General features: G+C 44.7%; 1 protein-coding gene across 1 annotated transcript in view; it reads left to right on the top strand.

Annotated features, from left to right (window-relative positions):
• Positions 1-21399, top strand: part of samd12 (sterile alpha motif domain containing 12) — a 136932-nt gene extending 115533 nt beyond the window's left edge. Inside the window, exon 5 of the mRNA XM_041902992.2 lies at positions 19638-21399. Coding sequence (XP_041758926.1) covers positions 19638-19660 — 23 coding nt within the window. The 3' untranslated portion in view covers positions 19661-21399. The remainder of the gene's footprint in view (positions 1-19637) is intronic.
• Positions 21400-22373: the final 974 nt, after the last annotated feature.

The following is a 22373-nucleotide window of genomic DNA, read 5'->3' on the forward strand; positions in this document are numbered from 1 at the left end:
AGGTTTCTGTACCAAATATTAAGTTCTGCTTTTCTGATGTATCAAATACTTATGTCATGCAATAAAATGCAAATTAATTACTTAAAAATCATACAATGTGATTTTCTGGATTTTTGTTTTAGATTCCGTCTCTCACAGTTGAAGTGTTCCTATGATAAAAAATGACAGACCTCTACATGCTTTGTAAGTAGGAAAACCTGCAAAATCGGCAGTGTATCAAATACTTGTTCTCCCTACTGTATGTTGATGCGCATGAGCATAGACACTCTTACCACGTCATATTCTTATCAAGCCATATTCTCACACATACAGGTTTTAGGTGTCAGAGACATTAGTGCAAGGCTGAATGTCAAACATGGACTTGCTAATTGGTCAGGAAGGGTGATAATGAGCCAATGTGAGATGGACATGACTTTAGTCTTCCAGTCCTAGTCGGTATCCTGTACAGTCAGTTCCACCCAGGAGCTTTAAAATCAGATTCATATTGAGTTAATGTCTAATTGTTGTTCCTGAGAAATCTAGGTGTATTTTCAAATTAGCACCAAGGCACTCTTGGGGGAAAAAGACAGTAATTAACACTTAATTAAATAATTAACACTTTTGAATTTTTCACAAAATGCCAGATCTCAGGACATTATCTACTCTACTGAAGGCACTGTCAAAGGAAGTGCTGTTGTACGTACTTGTAATACATTTCTCTATTTCTCTCAATTAACCATTTTTACATTAAATTTACATGAGCCATTTAGCAGACACTTTTATCCAGAGCGACTTACAGTAAGTGCATCATCTTAAGGTAGCTAGGTGAGACAACCACGTATACCAGTCAAAGTAAGCAGAAATATCCTAAATAAAGCAGCTATCAGAAAAGTCAGTGCTAGTAAGAGGAGGCAAGGGTGTTGTTGTTTTTCGGGGACTTCCTTTAAATGGTCTCTACAAAGCTTACAGTTCTATACATTCTCCTAATATAAGGGTACATGAAATAAGCATAGGTCTAAGTATCACATATGCAGCTATAAATGCATAATCATTAGATACACACTAATTGTCAACCCATTTGAATAATGCTCTGTATTTACATATAGGCTAGATGCTAGGTACTGCATCTTCATTCTGCGCTAGTAGTTAAACCTCTGTATTTTGAAGAGTTCCCCCGATGAAACTTAGTCGGTTAGCAGTAATTCCCTCTTTTTTTTTGTTGCAATAAGTCCCATTTCCTGTAGGAGTGATTATCATAGGTGCTTAGGTAGAAAATTGATTTGCAATTGTCTCCCTGCTTCACTGCCTTCTTTCAAGGCTCTCAACATAGTCAGAGGGGGGATGGAGGGAGGGAAAAGAAGGAGATATAAAGAGAAAGATGTGTAATTGCAGATCACAAGGGTAGTGGCTTGTGTCCTCTGTTCTCATACCCTCTTCCCCCACTCTAGTCTTTTCATCTCTTGCTCACCTTTACTCTCTCTCTCTTGCGGTATTCTCTCTCTCCCGCTCTCTTTCACCCACCTCTGTTTGTTCCCCCTCCCTCACTTTTACTCTCTCTTGCTGTATTCCATCTGTCTTCTCTCTCCCTCCCCCCACACACTCTTACCAGTCCTTTATTTCTACCCATATCCCATGCTCTCATCCATAGCTGATGCGGCTTAATTTTGACATTTCACCATCATCACCTAGCAGGAGGAGCAAAAGCGAAGGTGTGTGCACGCTGCTCAGGTAGGTGGGTGCGGCCTATCCTCTCCCTCCTCAGTCATACTGGGCCCTGATTGGCCAGGGGTGTAGGGAGAGGAGCAGGACAGATGTCTCAGACTGTGATTAGTCAGTGGCGTGGGGGCGGTGAGAACAGGTGACACGTTGAACTGGAACGCGTAAGAACGAATGGCACCATGCTGATTAGTCATCATTTGAGCACAAACTGTTCCCTTTTTTCTCTTCTCCATCAGACCATTCCTGATTCCCCGGAGATGTGTATTGAGCCACAGCTGAGGCTCATACATTTCAAGTACTCAAGTCTGTTTTACTCACTAATATGCTGTAAGATATGATTGTTGATATTTGTCATATCCAATAGACCTACAGTGGATGAGATGAGTTCCACCCCGTACTGTCCACAGGTATTTGTGTAGTTGGAGGAGTGCTACTGTATATAAATCCAATCCATTAGCACTTATAGCAGTATCTATTAGTAGTACTGTAGTATTATCAGTCAACATGTTCCATGTGCCCCTCAGTAGTCTCATTTACCAACTGTATTTTTAGTCATTTTAGCAGACGCTCTTATCCAGAGCAACATACAGTTAGTGAGTGCATAAATTTTTCATACTGGCCCCCAGTGGGAAACGAACCCACAACCCTGGCGTTGCAAGCGCCATGCTCTACCAACTGAGCTACAGGAGGCTATATGACTGTCTATACCACTTGCTTGCAGATACCATACTGACATCAGCCTCCCTCTGTGTCCTTAGTGCCGCTTGGCTTGACCCACCAACATTATGTACCCACAGGTATATCATATTTTATATCAGAGCTACTGTACTGTAACACAGAGTAACGCCACACATCACTGAACAGCTCCCCAGAGTTCTACAGCAGAGAGGCCACATTGACTTGAGAGCACGCTGGGACACGCTGCAGTGGTGTATGGGTAATGACGGCCTTGCTTGGTGACACTTACTCCCCCGGGGTCTCTCCCCTCCCCGGCAATATTTATCATGCGGTAGCCAGGAGATGCCCCCTGCCGAAATCCACTGGGACCTACACATAGCTGACACGTTTTTATATAATAACCTGTTTTACCACAGGTCAATATACATTGTGGCAAGTTTTTATTAGGTACACCCATCTAGTACTGGATTGGACTCCCCGTTACCTCCAGAACAGCCTGAATTCTTCAGGTATGGAAACGTTGCTCAGTTGGTATCAAGGGACCTAACGTGTGCCAGGAAAACATTCCCCACACCACCACCAACAGCCTGTACCGTTGACACCAGGCAGGATGGGTGTGACACTCTGGCTCTAGGACTTTTGTATGTGAGCTAGAGTGTATGTTGTTTTGTTGGGGATTTGGGTGTTTTTCTATGTTGGTAGTTCTGTCGGGTGTATTTCTATGTTTGCAGGTCTGTGGGTTGTTTTTCTAGGTGGTTGTATGTTGTAGTCAATGACTCCCAATCGGAGGTAACGAGTGTCAGCTGTCGGCTCGTTATCTCTGATTGGGAGCCATATTTAAACTGTCAGTTTTCACCTTTGTTTTGTGGGTTATTGTTCCTGTTCCAGTGTTGTATGTTCTGTCGGTGTCACAGAGGACTTCACGTATCGTCATTTGTTGTTTTTTCGTGGTTGCTTTAATTAAATAAAGTCATCATGTTCACTCCACGCGCTGCGTATTGGTCCGCTCCTTCAGACGATCGTGACAGAATAACCCACCAAAAAGGACCAAGCAGCGCGTCCAGGAGCAAAGGGTCTGGACATGGGAGGAACTGTTGGACGGTAAAGGGTCCTGGACGTGGGAAGAAATCCTGGACGGCATGGATCGCCGTCCATGGAGCGAAACAAAGGAAGGTGTTGAGGCACGGGCGTGAGGTACTGGGGTGTGTAACCAGTTCGGTCCGGCCCGTTCCTAGTCCCGAGGTGCAGCCAGTAGTGTGTGTTCCCGTACGGTACGGCCTGTTCCGGTCCCTCGCACTAAGTGTAAGGTGCGCGTCGCCAGCCCGGTTCGGCCTGTTCCTGCCATACGCACCAAGTATGCGGTGCGCGTCGCCAGCTCAGCCCGGCCTGTTCCTACTCCACGCACCAGGGATACGGTGCGCCGCCAGCCCAGCCCGGCCTGTTCCTACTCCACGCACCAGGGGATACGGTGCGCTCGCCAGCCCAGCCCGGCCTGTTCCTACTCCACGCACCAGGGGATACGGTGCGCTTCCCAGCCCGGCCCGGCCTGTTCCGGCCACTCGCACCAGGGATACGGTGCGCGTCGCCAGCCCCGCCCGGCCTGTTCCTGCTCTCCGCACTAGGCGTGAGGTGAGTCCCCAGGGTCCAGCATGCCCTGTTCCGGCTCCCCGCACTAGGCGTATGGGAGTCCCCAGGGTCCAGCATGCCCTGTTCCGACTCCCCGCACTAGCCCCTGAGATGCGTGTCCTCAGCCCGGTACCTCCAGTTCCGGCACCACGCATCAGGCCTACGGTGCGTCCCCAGGGCCAAGCATGCCCTGTTGCTGCTTCCCGCACTAGCCCTGAGATGCGTGTCCTCAGCCCGGTACCTCCAGTTCCGGCACCACGCATCAGGCCTACGGTGCGTCCCCAGGGTCCAGCATGCCCTGTTGCTTCTCCCCGCACTAGCCCTGAGATGCGTGTCTCCAGCCCGGTACCTCCTGTTCCGGCACCATGCCAGGCCTGCGGTGCGCCTCAGGCGGCAGGTCTGCCATCTGCCCATGGGGCCTGAACTGCCCGTCTGCCCTAAGCCTGCAAAGCCGCCCGTCTACCATGAGCCATCAGAACCGTCCGCTCCTTTCAGACGATCGTGACAATGGGGCCATGGATTCATGCTGCTTAGGCCAAATCCTGACTGTCATCAGCATGATGCAACAGGAACCGGGATTCGTCGGACAAGGCAATGTTTTTCCACTCCTCAATTGTCCAGTATTGGTGATCACGTGCCCACTGATCACCGCATCTGCTTATTTTTAGCTGATAGGAGTGGATCCCGGTGTGGTCGTCTGTTGCAATAGCCCATCCGTGACAAGGACCAATGAGTTGTGTGTTCAGAGATGCCGTTCTGGACACCACTGTTGTACTGCGCTGTTATATGCCAGTTTGTGGCCCGCCTGTTAGCTTACACGATTCTTGCCATTCTTCTTCAACTTCTCATCAACAAGCAGTTTTTGCCCACTAGGGCTGACCGCTGACTGGATGTTTTTTGTTTGTCGCACCATTCTCGGTAAACCCTAGACACTGTCATGTGTGAAAAGCCGTCAGTTTCTGAGATATGTTGTGGAAATTCTAATCAATGATGAGGAGAGACAAAGTTACTTTATTCAAAACGTATTAATAAGGTAGCAGGTCACACACCCACACCTGTGAATGGAGTGAGTGCTCTGCAATATTGAGGCTGGTCGTCCCAACACGCTTGAGTGTTGGGCCGAGCGCTCTGACATACAGACAATACAAATATATTTTATAGCAAAGATACACCCTCTGTCTACATGACAAACAGCAGATGTGTGGAATGAGTCAAAAGGTTAGGATTTGTATGAAAGAAATTAATAATTCACAGCAGACTGTATCTGCGGTGAAGACTGTTCTCATTGAATGGAAACCAGGGTTTGGCCCCCAAGACAAGGTTCTTATCATTTTACATTTTAGTCATTTAGCAGACGCTCTTATCCAGAGCGACTTAGTTAGTGAGTGCATACATATATCTTTTTTTAAATCATACTGGCCCCCTGTGGGAATCGAACCCACAACCCTGGCGTTGCAAGCGCCATGCTCTACCAACTGAGCTACACGGGGCCTTATCAACTTTATCCATACCCGAGCCATCTCTCCCTGGTACCTTACATTACACAAACACAAATTCAGTCTATGAAAATGCAGGCTCAGTCAGACCGGCGACATCTCCCTTTCACACACCACCAATCATAGAATGGAATGTGGATGTTGGTTTTATCACCTAGCCATTCATAAATCAATTGCCAGCTCCAGATACCCCTATCTCGAGTAAAACCCATGTCCTTGACCACACGCCTAGACTAGCTGCAGGGAGCTGGAGTAGAAACCATCCCTTTACAAAAACACAGCAGTAGTAGAACAGTATATAATTGTTAATTATTAATATTAAACAAAGCAGGTAAACATGTTCCATGTTAATTTTGCTCTCTCAGATACTAGGACCGGCGCGCCTGGCACTGACTATCATACCACGCTCAAAGTCGCTTAGGTCACTTGTTTTGCCCATTCTAACATTCAACAGTAACTGAATGCCTCGATGCCTGTCTGCCTGCTTTATATAGCAAGCCACGTGACTCACTGTCTGTAGGAGCGAACAATTTTTGTGAACAGGGTGGTGTACCTCAAACTGGCCACGGTTCTAAGGCAGTTAAGGTGAGGTGCCGTCTTGCTCAAGGGTAGAGAGAGAGCGGTGGTAACGTTAGGTAGCTCAGTTGGTAGAGCATGGCGTTTGCAACGCCAGGGTTGTGGGTTCGTTTCCCACGGGGGGCCAGTATGAAAAAAAAAAAAAAAAAGAATAATGTATGCACTAACTAAGTCGCTCTGGATAAGAGCGTCTGCTAAATGATGTAAATGCTAGCCTCCCCCCACTGGGAATCAAACTTGCGTAAGTCTTCGGCGGTCACGTGTCTGGCTCCCACAGCTGTTTCCATTTTTCACCTGTGTGTTGTGACAGAGCTGCACGGCCCCATAATGTTGCCTTTGAACCCTCCATCATTAGGGCCTGTTTTTAACACTGTAATTAGCATGTCATAGACAGCCATAATAGCTTACTACGTCTGTATGTGCCAAATGATAAACCACTGCCGTGATTGCAGCAGTTTGTAAGCTAATTGTTAGCTATGTTACTAACAAACCAGCTAACCAAAAGTGCAGTGGGTCTTTTCTGTGTCAAGTCACTCATCATAAGCTGGCATCTGGTTGTTTATTAGGGCCAAGAGTTTTTCCTGATCAGGTCACATGGTCCGGAGTAACTCCTGGCCCTAGTGGGTATGATGAACTACAACATCTATTGTTACGCTTGCGACAGCCCAAACTAAAGCCTTATGATGCAGTGTTCAGCTATATGGTTTGCTACACTATGTCCCTACTTTCAGTAAGGAAATTTGAGATTTGTCAGTCTGCAGTCCGTGCATGGTTTTCATTTCGGAAAACAGAGTCAAAATGTTACCCAAGAATCTGGTAATGATGTGCAGGCTTACCCACTTCTCCCTTTTCTGTCCTCCTGCCTCCCCAACACAAACAAAAAAGAACTATTAGTAATCAACCAGAAATGAGTCAATCCGACTAACACGCATGCCAACGCACCAAGTCGCTCCCGCAGAACTAATTGTTTGTCAAAGTGATTTCTTATTTAATTACAAAACAGCAGAATGAGTTTACACATGAAATGCTGCTCCACTCAGGCAGAATAAGAATAAGAGTACTTCAGAAAGTTTTTCAGGACTGAAGGCCTCCAAATGAGATTTTTGTTGATTGGTGATATGATTGCGTGGGAGGATTGGATGTTCTTCCCTGACCACTCGAATTACCGCCCAAAGACTTGGGATGGTTAAGTCACTTGTTCCACTTAGATTAAATGTATAGAAAAATCTATATTTTGGGGGTTTGCCTTGTTGCCTGGTGACGCAAGCATTCCACTGGATTTTACCACTTCTACAGATATATGTAATTTTAAGAAAGTAGATAATGATATTATAAATGATAGTGGAATCATGGTGGATAATGAATGCATTATCCTGGTTACATTAAAGTAAATCAACTACTGCTGTCTCTAAGGGATATGGCTGTATATATGTTTTTTAATTCTAGCTAACTAAATTAAACACTGTGAAAGGTTATAACCTGTGTAAAGAGAAAATAACATTCCACAATACCTCACACAACCCGTGAGCCATGACTACCGCCTTGTCTTGCACAGCTGCCTTCCTCACTCTCTCTCTCCCTCCACATTTGACCTTGTTGAAACCAATTTTGCACTCGAGCGAGAGACAACATTGAGTACATTCTGCCATTGAGTTGGCAGAAAGGGAGAGAAATAAGATCCCGTTACAACAGTGACACGCAGATATGAGGAGTTTTCAATCCCGCAGTGTGGAGGTCATCATTGTTCACACAAACACCGCGCAGCTCAAGGTTGTTGTGGAGATAAAATTGCTGAGGCCCAAACATTGTGATTCCTTCCTGGACTCACTTCCTTGTCTTCCTCAGCGATCGCCATCACTTCTGTCCATTCTGTGGAGTCATCATATTCCTATAGAAAATGAAATTCGCTTCAACGGTGAAAGATGGACTGATGATCCCCTTAACCTTAGCTATTGATACACTTCCCCCTTTCTAAAATTGGACAATATAAGAGCATGTCTTGTACTGTAGAGTTTTGAAGGACTCTCATATCACATTGACTTTGAATTGAATTGCCATCGACTTCTGTGTTGACATCGAAGAGCCCTTGAGGAAGCTAAAGGATTCAAGTGGTCTTTTCAAGACTATGCTCCAAGAATACGTGGCGGTCTGGCGGACATATCCCAGGGACAGTTAACAGAAAGAAATAACTGTTTTTTCATGTGAAGCTATATCCTGGATTTAAAAGACAATGAATGTAGCATTTGAAGCTACAGTGCATGGTAAACCTAATTGATGTAGCACAAGACACCATGATGGATTTCACCACATCGCATTGTTCTGTCATTCCTTGGATGGAACTATAGTAGGTGACATTGAGGTTCTGTAGGGAGTGAGCAAAAGGTCTCATACCTGGAACAGTGCATAGTCAGTGCAAGAGCTCTAGGAGCGCACAATGCGGGACGGCGCGCTCCAGCCTAATAAATTATCACGGGGACGATTTTTAAGCCGAAGTGTAAATGCACTAATCCTCAGAGCAGGAGCTGCGAAGAGCCTACAGAGAGGTCACATCAGGGAATAGCACTCTCTTCATCTTTCTCCCCTCTCTCTCGCTCCTTCCCTCTCTCCCCCCTCGTCTCTCTCGCTCGCTGCCTTCCTTTTCTCTCAACTCCCATCCTGCCTGCCACCTCTTCTCTTTTCTCGCTGGATCTGTTTCGTTCCCCACTTCATTCTCTCCACCTCTCTTTCTTCTTTACCCTTTTCATACAGTGGGGGAAAAAAGTATTTAGTCAGCCACCAATTGTGCAAGTTCTCCCACTTAAAAAGATGAGAGAGGCCTGTAATTTTCATCATATGTACACGTCAACTATGACAGACAAAATGAGAAAAAACAAATCCAGAAAATCACATTGTAGGATTTTTTATGAATTTATTTGCAAATTATGGTGGAAAATAAGTATTTGGTCAATAACAAAAGTTTCTCAATACTTTGTTATATACCCTTTGTTGGCAATGACACAGGTCAAACGTTTTCTGTAAGTCTTCACAAGGTTTTCACACACTGTTGCTGGTATTTTGGCCCATTCCTCCATGCAGATCTCCTCTAGAGCAGTGATGTTTTGGGGCTGTCGCTGGGCAACACGGACTTTCAACTCCCTCCAAAGATTTTCTATGGGGTTGAGATCTGGAGACTGGCTAGGCCACTCCAGGACCTTGAAATGCTTCTTACGAAGCCACTCCTTCGTTGCCCGGGCGGTGTGTTTGGGATCATTGTCATGCTGAAAGACCCAGCCACGTTTCATCTTCAATGCCCTTGCTGAAGGAAGGAGGTTTTCACTCAAAATCTCACGATACATGGCCCCATTATTCTTTCCTTTACACGGATCAGTCGCCCTGGTCCCTTTGCAGAAAAACAGCCCCAAAGCATGATGTTTCCACCCCCATGCTTCACAGTGGGTATGGTGTTCTTTGGATGCAACTCAGCATTCTTTGTCCTCCAAACACGACGAGTTGAGTTTTTACCAAAAGGTTATATTTTTGTTTCATCTGACCATATGACATTCTCCCAATCCTCTTCTGGATCATCCAAATGCACTCTAGCAAACTTCAGACGGGCCTGGACATGTACTGGCTTAAGCAGGGGGACACGTCTGCACTGCAGGATTTGAGTCCCTGGCGGCGTAGTGTGTTACTGATGGTAGGCTTTGTTACTTTGGTACCAGCTCTCTGCAGGTCATTCACTAGGTCCCCCCGTGTGGTTCTGGGATTTTTGCTCACCGTTCTTGTGATCATTTTGACCCCACGGGGTGAGATCTTGCGTGGAGCCCCAGATCGAGGGAGATTATCAGTGGTCTTATATGTCTTCCATTTCCTAATAATTGCTCCCACAGTTGATTTCTTCAAACCAAGCTGCTTACCTATTGCAGATTCAGTCTGCCCAGCCTGGTGCAGGTCTACAATTTTGTTTCTGGTGTCCTTTGACAGCTCTTTGGTCTTGGCCATAGTGGAGTTTGGAGTGTGACTGTTTGAGGTTGTGGACAGGTATCTTTTATACTGATAACAAGTTCAAACAGGTGCCATTAATCCAGGTAACGAGTGGAGGACAGAGGAGCCTCTTAAAGAAGAAGTTACAGGTCTGTGAGAGCCAGAAATGTTGCTTGTTTGTAGGTGACCAAATACTTATTTTCCACCATAATTTGCAAATAAATTCATAAAAAATCCTACAATGTGATTTTCTGGATTTTTTTCTCTCATTTTGTCTGTCATCGTTGACGTGTACCTATGATGAAAATTACAGGCCTCTCTCATCTTTTTAAGTGGGAGAACATGCACAATTGGTGGCTGACTAAATACTTTTTCCCCCACTGTATGTAAAAAATGCTGTGTTAGGGTATTTTGCTTATTGCCCAGACTCTATGGGGACTTTGCGACATTCTATTCTATTTTAATAAACAATAACAGCCTTTGAAATAAACGGGGAGGAGAAACATGTAAGAGACACTGCAAACGTAACACAGAGCAGGAGTATAGCGACAGAGCATATTGGTCCATGTACTACCATACAATCATATCATAAGCATATTGGCCCTCCTGCAAGAACTAGAGGCCTGTGGCTTTATGTAACAGCTTTCCTCCTATGGGAGACGTTACATAGCCACACTTAGAAAAGTTAGCTACTCGACGTACGCCCCTATGTCTTTGGCCGCTTTAGTTGTGTGTTTTCGTTTTGGTATGGGTGATGGGACACTCCCGTGATGGTGTTTAATAGCACATAATGTGCCGTCGTTAATCATGGGCTCGGGGTTAGGTTTTACAAGGTTAATGACGCCGTAGCGGAGCTCTCGAGTGTGTCCCATTCCTCAGGTATTTATCAGTGTCAGGAGAAAGCTGTGGTGCACGCTGGGCCTGTGCTACGCTGCAGCCCCGTCCCTCTCCTACCTCTCCCTCTCTCTCTGCTTCCCTAACTAGCAGAAGGAACCAGGAGTGGTGCCAAAACTACCTGAGCCCCAAAGTAAAAGCAATTATTCAGCAAACTCCAATGTCTGCGCTACAGACGATGCTGTAGCAACAAGCTGTACAAATCAAAATCAACAAATGTTTCCAACAATGCAGAGTTAAAGATGAAGAAAAAAATATTAAATAGAAATAGTGACACAAGGAATAAATACACAGTGAATAACAATAACAAGTAAAACTAACATTGCTATATACAGGGAGTACCAGTACCGAGTCCAAGTGCAGGGGCATGAGGTAATTGAGGTAGCCATGTACATATAGGTAGGGGTAAAGTGACTAGGCAACAGGATAGATAATAGACTGAGCTGTAGCAGCAGCATATGTGGAGCAGTAGCAGCAGTGTACTGTATGTGGTGAGTGTGTGTGGCGTCAGTATGCATGTGTGCGCATGTTATGTGTGTGTGGGCATATGTAGTGTGTGTGTGTGCATAGTCAGTGCAAGAGAGATGTATTTTTTTTTAAAGGGGTCAATGCAGGTAGTCCTGGTAGCTATTTAGCAGCCTTGTTTAGCAGTCCGCTAATGCTAATACAGCTAATGCTTGAGCTACAACTGGTATTATAGCTGTAACCAATGCTTGAGATATAGCGAATACACCACTAGCTACAACCAATAGGCTACCTTACCTGGAACCAATGCTGAAGCTACAACTAAATATCTTTGCATTCACCAATGCTGGACCTACAATAACCATGTGATAACAGTCTTGAGCAATAACACTGAAATCGCCCTGAAAGTGGAGGATTGTGAAGCCATCACCACCATCAAACATCTCTGGACAGTACTTTCAGCATTTACATGTTTTGTTTTTTGTTTTTTTTGTGTTGCGTCACTGAGTGAAAGCCCTAGAGGAGAAGTTAGTTATGTGGCAAAGATTAATCTTTCTGCATGCTAAAGAAGAGAACAAGAGAACAGAGTGCTGGTAGTGAGTTAAGTAGGGTCCCCTGCTGAGTACCATAACATGTAGTAAAGACATTTGATAATGGAGGCATGGCATCGTACTATGATGATTTACAGTGAACTGACAAAATAAAGGAAACACCAACAGTGTCTTAATAGGGCGTTGGGCCACCACGAGCCAGAACAAGTTCAATACACCTTGGCAAAGATTTTACAAGTGTCTGTAACTCTTTGGAGGGATGCGACACCATTATTCCATGATAATTCCATAATTTGGTGTTTTGTTGATTAGTGTAGGGCCCTATAAAATCTGCGTTGTGGCGAATCACGGAATCCGAGCAGCATTAGCTGGACTGGTGGAAAGCTCGCCGCCATTGGACACTGGAGCAGTGGAAACGCGGTCTCTGGAGTGTTGAATCACGTTTCACCATCTGGCTGTCCGACGGACAAATGTGGGTTTGGCTGATGCCAGGAGAACGCTACCTGCCCCAATGATAGTGCCAACTGTAAAGTTTGGTGGAGGAGGAATAATGGTCTGGGGCTGTTTTTCATTGTTCGGGCTAGGCCCCTTAGTTCCAGTGAGGGGAAATCTTAATGCTACAGCATACAAAGATATTCTAGACGATTCTGTGCTTCCAACTTTGTGGCAACAGTTTGGGGAAGGCCCTTTCCCGTTTCAGCATGACAATGCCCCCATGCACAAGGCGAGGTCAATACAGAAATGGTTTGTCGATCTGTGTGGAAGAACTTGACTGGCCTGCACAGAACGCTGATCTCAACCCCATCAAACACCTTTGGGATGAATTGGAACGCTGACTGCGAGCCAGGCCTAATCGCCCAACATCCGTGCCCGACCCACTAAGGTTCTTGTGGCTGAATGGAAGCAAGTCCCCTCAGCAATGTTCCAATATCTAGTGGAAAACATTCCCAGAAAAGTGGAGGCTGTTAAAGCAGCAAAGGGGGTACCAACTCTATATTAATGCCAATGATTTTGGAATGAGATGTTTGACAAGCAGGTGTCCACATACTTTTGGTCATGTAGTGTACATGCATAATTTACACACAAACACAAAAGTCAGCTCAGACAGATCCAGCTCAGAGAGGCCCAGGTCATGAGCTCCATCAGCAGCAGATTTTAATTTCGAATGGAAAATGAATGTGTTTATGCAACAACTAAGTGTATTGAACCAAATCTCATCGATTCGTTCTCTAATCAAACCGAATCGTTTCAAACCAGAACGTATCGTTCCTGTATTGTATCCGAGCACATGTATCTAGATAGGTATTTGAATCGTCTTGAAAGGGAAATATGCACATCCCTACAAACCGCATATCAGTATTGGCATATTATTCATCAGTAATTGTTATAGTGTCTTACGTTAATGTGATGGGTGTGGTTGCCTCTCGTTGCAGAGCTTGTTTATTCTTGGTGGGATGGATGACAGACAAACGCATTTCATTTTCCACCTGCAACCAAGCCCTGTACTTTGTCTTCATTGCTGTCAAAGTAGAGAAAGATGCCTCACAAAGACAGTTGTAGGAAAAGGCAGCAAAATCTTCATGGCCTCTGTGATGAGTTAAGGATACTCTTTTTTTCACAGAAGGCCAGAAATCCACAAGATATTTGCTGGAATTTGATCTTCAGTGTCCTATTACAGGATAACTCCAACTCCTCTTCGGCCGCTCTTAGACGTCACGGTGGGGGCAAACGGATCACAAACCCAGTCCCAGGCGTTTGTGTTTATCTGTGAAGTATGAATTGAAATGCTCACTCCATGAAGCGAGATGAGTGTCTCTCACCATGTTCACTGACTGATTGCTTGTGTTTCAAAATCTCAGTAAATTGGGGGAACATGTCAGTAATCCCGTTCTGTAGCCTTGTTAGCCAAATGTCAGTTTTTCTCCTGAAAGCGTTGATCTTGTCGCGCACCTCCAGAATCGAGGCATAACCCCCTTGCATGGAGAAGTTAAGTCCGTTCAATTGAAAACATCAGCGAGGTAGGCATGTTTAGCAATCCATTCTGGGTTTGAAAAAATGGCAGGTTTGTCCTCTTTCAGAAACTTGCACAACTGTGTGCGTAGCTTAAACACCCGCTGTAACACTTTTCTGCGGGAGAGCCACCGCACCTCAGAGTGAAACAAGAGTGTCCCACGTCCATTTCTTTGCAAAGATGTGCAAACAGACGTGACTACAGTGGCCTTCATTTAACTAAATTAACTCCCGTCACAACTGTATTAAGTACAGAATGCAAGTCTGGTTCCATGGCTTTGGATGCAAGTGCTTGCCGGTGTAACATGCAGTGGGTGCCCACTATCTTCGGGTTGACAGCCTTTATTCTTGCAACTACCACACTCTTGCGACCGGTCATTGCCACCACACCATCAGTGCATACATCCACACATATCTCCCAACTCAATCCTCCTTCGGTCATGAAGTTATCCAACATTTTGACTATTTCCTCACCTGTTGTTCGACCCGGCACCTCTTTCCAAAAATAAGAAGTCCTCAAATCTGTCCTTCCCATGGATAGCGAACCAAAACTAACAGCTGTGCAGCATTTGCAACATGCAACAAAATTGCAATCCTTCCACAAGTTGTGATTGTATATCTGAGGAGATATTCTCCTTCTCACCGTGTCGTTGGAGAGAGGCACGGGCTTCATCTAATTAGCTGCGTCTGTTCCCAGTGTAAAGGACGTCACGCTGCTTGCTTAGCGAGTACCACTTCCTCCCGATTCGGCCCATACCTGGCGCAAACTTGGGTGCTCTGCCTCATAAACACACATTGACCTCCGTCCTCAAGCGTCTTAGCCGATTGTGCCACCTCTAAAGCTAGCTAATGAGTCGACGCAAGCGAGACACTTCAGGCTGAGGAGTAAGTTTCATACATCCCCATGTACTACACCAGCATCACCTCACACATTTCCACTGCTGTTGGAAGTATCAATTCCTCCACAATCTAATGAGGTTTCTTGCTCTTTGCGATCCGTTGGGCGGCCAAGTATGAGGCCTGTGCTTTTTCTGGAATTTTTGTTACATTTCTCATCCGTGTCATCTGTCTTTTGAGCTCTTCACTGTTACGTTGGAATAAGTCCTTATTTGTGGAAGCATGTTCAGGGTGCTGTGTTAGCAGGTGCCGCCTCGGTTTAGCTGGCTTCATCGCCTCGTTGGATAACGCCTGCACTACTAGTGTTGAGGCAAGGGCACTTAAAATAAATAAAATAATCTGTCCATGATTGCTAGCTAGGCCCAGAGAAATTAAAACGGGTGAGATAACGTAACATTGAACTTGTGTGAAGGAGATACAGCCTTTGATTTGATTGACGTGACTTGTCATATGAGTTATTTGAATAAACAAATCACAATACAAGACGGGCGGGCTTTGCCTGTGAGATGCTTGATCAGTGCACAATAAAAAATGCGGACCCCCTAGCTATAAACTTATTCCACGGATCCCTTGGCCAAAATGTGTTTAATCTGTGAGGTAACATTCAATAATAAAATGAAAAAATAATATTTAAAAGATCCGCTGGCTTAATTAACTCAGGCACCTGCTTCCAATATACTTTGTGTCCCATATGTTTCCATTATTTTGGCAGTTACCTGGATGTTTATATCCCACTTTCCCGCCACGCACACACACACCCTCCCCTCGCCCCAAACCCCCCATCAGTCCCAGATTCCCCAAAACGTAGTCTTTCTCCTCATCCTAATAACAAACATTGATTGTCTGAGTACTGGTGGGGGTTTGCAGTTGCAGGAAGAAATGCGATAAACAAAAACCTGTGTGACACAAGTCATAACAAAGGCAGAACGACTCCCTCCGCATAAAATAAATAAGACTTATTTACTTAACCTCACTGGGTTATGCTGATGAGCAGGAGTTTTTCTGTTTCGTAGAGGGGAAAAAACGTCCGTCTTTTGTATATGTTGTGAAATCAGGGCAGGGAAAAGAAGGGAACTCACGAACAGCCCGAGAACAGGATTACCTATTTTGAAGGCTTTGCTAAACCTTATCTGTGAGCCACAGAGTCTCTAAACAACATCAGATAAAGGCTATTCAGTTCCAGACCTGGTTAGATAATCTTCATGTGTGAAGGTCTCATTGACCAAGTAAACGTAAGGTCCGTCATCAAAACAACAGCCCTTCTGAGACGGCATAAACCCCGAAAAGAGGGAAAAGAGCCAGTCAAACACCAGATCACACACAAAAAAATGGATACCATCCAATCACAAACCAGATGAGAAAAGCTTGACTATAGCCCAGATCAGGCACTTCAAAGCAGACTTGACGGTTAGCTGGGTACTGTGTGACTCTCCAGGCATACACTTTCTCACACCGAGTACCACAGAGGCAGCACAGAGATGGGGGGAGAGAGAGAGCGACAGATACAAAGAGAGAGAAAGGTAGATGCAGACACTCACAGAGGTGTGCTCTGATTAAATAATGAGAGATTAGGCCTGATTATTAATGCGTAGAGAGGGAGAAATGAAGAGCTGGAGAAAACAGATTAAGCCCCCCCAGTCTTGTGAGTACCTGTTTCAGAGGCTGCTGCTCGTATGTTAATACTGGGCGAATCACATTAATAATTTAGCCCAGTAGCAAGGGAGCCACCACCGGTGAGAGAGAGTGAGAGAGAGATGGACTGAGACTAGAGAGGTAGAGAAGAATAATATAGCACTCTGTCTTTGTGTTTTACTGTGTGTGTAAATTACAGTGCAAAACGCTACATTAATAATCAACACATTCCGCCTTTGTTTGGGCGGTAAACGGCATGTGTGGGCCATGTAATTGGTTAGTTTAATAACTTGCGAACGATGGGCGTGGTGCATTGGTCTTTTTTTCTGTCACACACACACACACACACTACTTGCACACGCACATGGCCGCATACACACATTCACTCACGCATGAACAAACATAGGCGACACACTTACACACACACTCACCCATACGCACACACACATTCACTGGCACACTGACACACACTCGTACACAAACACATTCACTCGCGCACACGAATAGGCTACACACACACACACACACTCACACATGTATTCATACCCTGTCATGTTTAATTTGGGTTGGTAGATTGTAGTAATCAGAGAAAAGCATAGAACTCAGTCATTCTGAGTTCACTGGGTATTCTGAGAGATCTTAAAAGGCACGGTAGAATGGTGTTGCATTTTACTTGCTTTTATTCACCGTATAATATTCTAACTCCTAACAAACTAAGGCAGTTTGAAGGTTTTTTTCAACGATGTGTGGGGCTCTAAATACTCAATGAGTAGACAGTAAAACAATTAACTCAATTATGTCTTATATTGTCTGTGAATCTGCATTATTTTGATTTATTTTTGATTTGATTATTATCCTTAATTTTACCAGGGAAGTCACTTTGAGATTGACATCTCTTTTTCAAGTCCCAGTCAAGAAAGCAAGAGTTGAGAAGAAGATAATAGCTAATAGATGTATAATACCAAAGGTGTATATAACAACGGTAACAGAGCAACCTGTCATTGCAGTCAGTCAGTGTGTTTGTGTGTGCAGTATGCGTTTATTTCTGCTCCAGGCAGAGAAAAATAGAATTCTTGACGTTGACATAAATTGGAAATACAATATTTGTCATTGAACTGAACCTTTAGGCCTGTTCTCTATTCTCTACTACCACCTTATAATGTGAGTACAGATATTATAGAGACGTGTGTGTGTGTGTGTGTGGAGGGATGGGTTGGGGTTGGGCTGTGTGGGTGGGTGTGTGTGTGCATACTGCATACATTATGTGTGGTTGTGCATGTATGAAAATACCTTGACTCGTTTTTGTCAGTGTGTGCATGCGGACACACAAGTATATGCCTGACAGAGAAAGAGGGGGGCAATAGAGAGAACCTTGACCGTTTTGACAGTCAGTGTATGTATGTGTAAGAGAAAGAGGTTGATAGACGGAACAACCTTTACTATTTTCTACACTATACAGAGTGGTGTGTGTTTGAGAGACTCTATGGCAGGGTTCTTCAATTCCGGTCCTGGAGGGCCGAAACACCTCTGTTTTTCATCCTCTCCTTCTAATCAGGGGCTAATTCAGACCTGGGACACCAGGTGAGTGCAATTAACTACCAGGTAGAAATAAAAAACAGAAGTGTTTCGGCCCTCCAGGACCGGAATTGAAGAACCCTGCTCTATGGCATGCTGTCAGCTCGTCAAGGGTATGTATCCAAGACGGTAATGAATTTCAGACTATCACCACCATGATAATGATAAGCCATCACATATTACTACAACTTACTTGGGTGTGTGTGTGGTCTGACACACGCTTGTATACAGACAGTTGCTGAAGACTTGGATTGATACAGCCCTTCTGAAATTAGCCCACCCAACTACCTCATCCCTATATTGTTATTTATTTTGCTAATTTGCACCCCAGTATCTCTATTTGCACATAATCTCTTGCACATCTATCATTCCAGTGTTAATACTAATTGTAATTATTTTGCACTATAGCCTATTTATTGCCTTACCGCCATAACTTGCTACATTTGCACACACTGTATATATATTTTCTGTTGTATTTTTGACTTTATGTTTTGTTTTACCCCATATGTAACTCTGTGTTGTTGTTTTTATCGCACTGCTTTGCTTCATCTTGGCCAGGTCGCAGTTGTAAATGAGAACTTGTTCTCAACTGGCTTACCTGGTTAAATAAAGGTGAAATAAATAAATAAATAAAAATATGGTGTGCATGTTTGTCAATGAGGAATTTCATATGGATGGATGCATTGCGGTGTGTGTGGTCTTGTCACAGTGATGAGGCGTTCCATAATGATGAAGTTCTAACAGACTACAAACATGTAAACCAACTACACACTTGTGGTATTTATTTAGAGATGTGTGGTATGTTCTCAAACTTTGTGATACACAGCCACAAAGCCTATATGTGGTAAATATAGCATTAGCGCTTGCTTTCATAGCCTTGCTTTCATTTCAATCTGAAAATTGTGTATTCACAGTGTGACGCTCTTTCAAAGACCGGTTCACACTCATCAGAGAGACTTGGCATGTGTCACCCGTGCCATGTCACTGTCGTAGCCGAGCTTTTAAATGTCAGTTGTCTTCGCTCTCTCCCCTGATCCGCCTGACTCATTCTTGTGTGTGTGCTTTCTCTCTCTCACACACACAGACACAGACAGCTCTCCACCTCTTTGTGTGCCTTGGAGTGTAATGCTGCTCCACAGTATTGATTATCTGCTGCTCCTGTCCTTTTTATAATTATGTCTCCACTCTTTTTATTCTTCCCTCTCTCTTTTATCCTCTCTGTTGCTCATCTCCTTCTCTCTCCTCTATTTTGTTAATTCCCTTCCCCCTGATCCATTTTTATGCCTCCCTGTGCCCCATGCTTGTTATCACACTCCTTTTTCTGTTTGATCTCCACTTCTTAATTTCTTCCTCATGTACATAATTTCTCTCTGTTCATTTTGCTGCCCCCTTCTTTTTGTTACCATTTTTTATTCCTAATCTTTCTTTCTCTCTGTTTATCAATTTCTCACTTCCGCCCTCTCTCAATCCATCTTTCTTCTCCTCCCTTTCACTCTCTCCTTTCTCTCTATCCCCCCCATCTCTCTCTCTCTCTCTCTCCCTCTCTCCTCTCCTCTCTCTCTCTCTCTCTCTGCAGCCTCTCTGGAGTGTTCTCCGTAGCACGGGCATTCCAGGACACCAGCCGCCAACAGGACCCAGTCTGACCTCCTACATCTGACCTCCTCCCACCACCAATCTGAGCTGTCCTGACCCTGACCCCAACCTTAATCCTAACTCCAATCTTAACCCTAATCTTAACCCCATGCTTAGTCCCAAAACCTCAAACCTTCACACGAGTCAATTCATTGGCCTGTCCAGTGACTTATCACAGACATTCTATCACTTTCTTGCCTTTAACCAACCGTTTCCACTACAGTTGTCCCTATGCCATCCCAACTCTCCTACCCCTTCTGAAGTACCACTATCCCAGGACTCCATTCTGAGAACAAGCATCAAGAGCTGGACAACTTATCTACCAACCGATGATCCCACTACAAGGACCGTGGAGAACAACAATAAAACAAACACGTCAAATATAGCATCCACTTGAAAAACAACTTCTCACTGTATGTTAATTCCTCCAGCATAGCACTTTAATGTCCGTCCTATGTTAATACAACCCCCACGATACACCACTGAGCCGGTGTGTAACATTCTATTGACTTCTAATGGTATCTTTATAGACATATTGGGTACACCAGCCTTTCGCTCTTACCCTCCCTCTTTCTCTCTCTCTCTCTCTATCACTGACTATATCGCCGCAGCGAGAGGGTGCCACATTTTGCACTTCTATGCGTTCCATTTCTCTCTCTCCTTCATTCACTCTCTCCCTCTTTTTCCGACTGTTGTCTGCATTGATTCTGTGCATTGTCAGTGTCTGGGCTTGCCTGGTGAAAATATTGTCTCTGTAGTCCTATCGGTCTCCTAGTGTCTGCTCCACTCTCTCCCTCCTTCATTTTGTGGGTCGCTCTATTAGCGCAGTCAGCAAACCATCCATGTGAGAGAACTTCACTGTGAATACGTCCAGGTGTGGCATGAAGAGAGAGCGAACCAGGGAAAATGAAATGACTGGTAACCTACATGGGACAATTGGTGGGTTGAGAGAGAACCAGGGAAAATGAAATGACTGGTAACCTACATGGGACAATTGGTGGGTTGAGCGAGAACCAGGGAAAATGAAATGACTGGTAACCTACATGGGACAATTGGTGGGTTGAGCGAGAACCAGGGAAAATGAAATGACTGGTAACCTACATGGGACAATTGGTGGGTTGAGCGAGAACCAGGGGAAATGAAATGACTGGTAACCTACATGGGACAATTGGTGGGTTGAGAGAGAACCAGAGAAAATGAAATGACTGGTAACCTACATGGGACAATTGGTGGGTTGGGCGAGAACCAGGTGAAATGAAATGACTGGTAACCTACATGGGACAATTGGTGGGTTGAGCGAGAACCAGGGGAAATGAAATGACTGGTAACCTACATGGGACAATTGGTGGGTTGAGCGAGAACCAGGGAAAATGAAATGACTGGTAACCTACATGGGACAATTGGTGGGTTGAGAGAGAACCAGGAAAAATGAAATGACTGGTAACCTACATGGGACAATTGGGTGGGTTGAGAGAGAACCAGGAAAAATGAAATGACTGGTAACATAGATGGGACAATTGGTGGGTTGAGAGAGAACCAGGGAAAATGAAATGACTGGTAACCTACATGGGACAATTGGTGGATTGAGCGAGAACCAGGGAAAATGAAATGACTGGTAACCTACATGGGACAATTGGTGGGTTGAGAGAGAACCAGGGAAGTGCTTCTCAATTGATGAAGAGAAGAAAAAGATCACACTGAAGACCCCCCCCCACACACATTTTAAATATGAGCTATATTGAAAATAGTGTAGAAAGGAAAATGTCCCATGTGCAAAAAACTGATCATCCAATGTCTGTCAAGTCTATCAGAGAGAGACATGGTATTTATCTCAATCAGTCACTGCTTTATGACAAACTAACTCTTTGCTGTAACTGTTAATGTGAAATGGCCATTCACTGTTGATATAAAGGCCTTTTACCGTACTTAGAAGCCCAACAATCCCGTCATTGCTTGGGCCATCGTCACCTATATGTGTGTTTTCAAACCCTGTAGCCAGTAATGAACTGTAACTAAAGCCAGTATGCTGGAGTGATTCCTATTACCCATGTATCACTACCAGTGTAGCATGACCTACTGTCACCATCACAACAACTTCCTCACTGTGAATAGGAATAAATGGGGATCCCCAAAAAATAAATGGCCGCCAAGAAACGAAAGTAGGGGAATTCCAGCCCTGGAGAACCGTTGGTTTACCTGAATTGAATTGCAACATTGGGTCTTGTGTTACGAGTGTCCATTGTTTGGATTGGAGCTTGCCTTATGCTGTGTAGTGGGTGGTTGGCCCAGTAGTAGCAAATGGAATAGTATTAATTAAACCTTCAGGACTGTGTAGCCCTCCAGGCCTGGAATAGCCCATCCCTGACATTGGAGAGGTAAGGAATGCTGATACTTTCAGTCACATGGGATGAAGTTGTTCATAGCAAAACACAAGTGGGTATTTCATGCTTCGGTGTAGACCTGGTGTCAGTGTCTCTCTTGGCCAGTGGGGGCTGCCTGCCCTGCCTGCTTTCAGTTGGGATGGCTGGCACCTTCTTTTCACATCATCTGGATGTCGATATCCGAACTGGGAGGAGTAGTCTACAGTGTTAACTCAAGGCAGTGTTTTGTTGAATCCAGTATTGTTGAGAGCAGTATTGAATTCAGTGTTTGGATAAAGAAAAACCCTCCTGGAAGACGG

This window comes from Coregonus clupeaformis, chromosome 17, assembly GCF_020615455.1.
Source record: "Coregonus clupeaformis isolate EN_2021a chromosome 17, ASM2061545v1, whole genome shotgun sequence".
NCBI classification, from domain to species: Eukaryota; Metazoa; Chordata; class Actinopteri; order Salmoniformes; family Salmonidae; genus Coregonus; species Coregonus clupeaformis.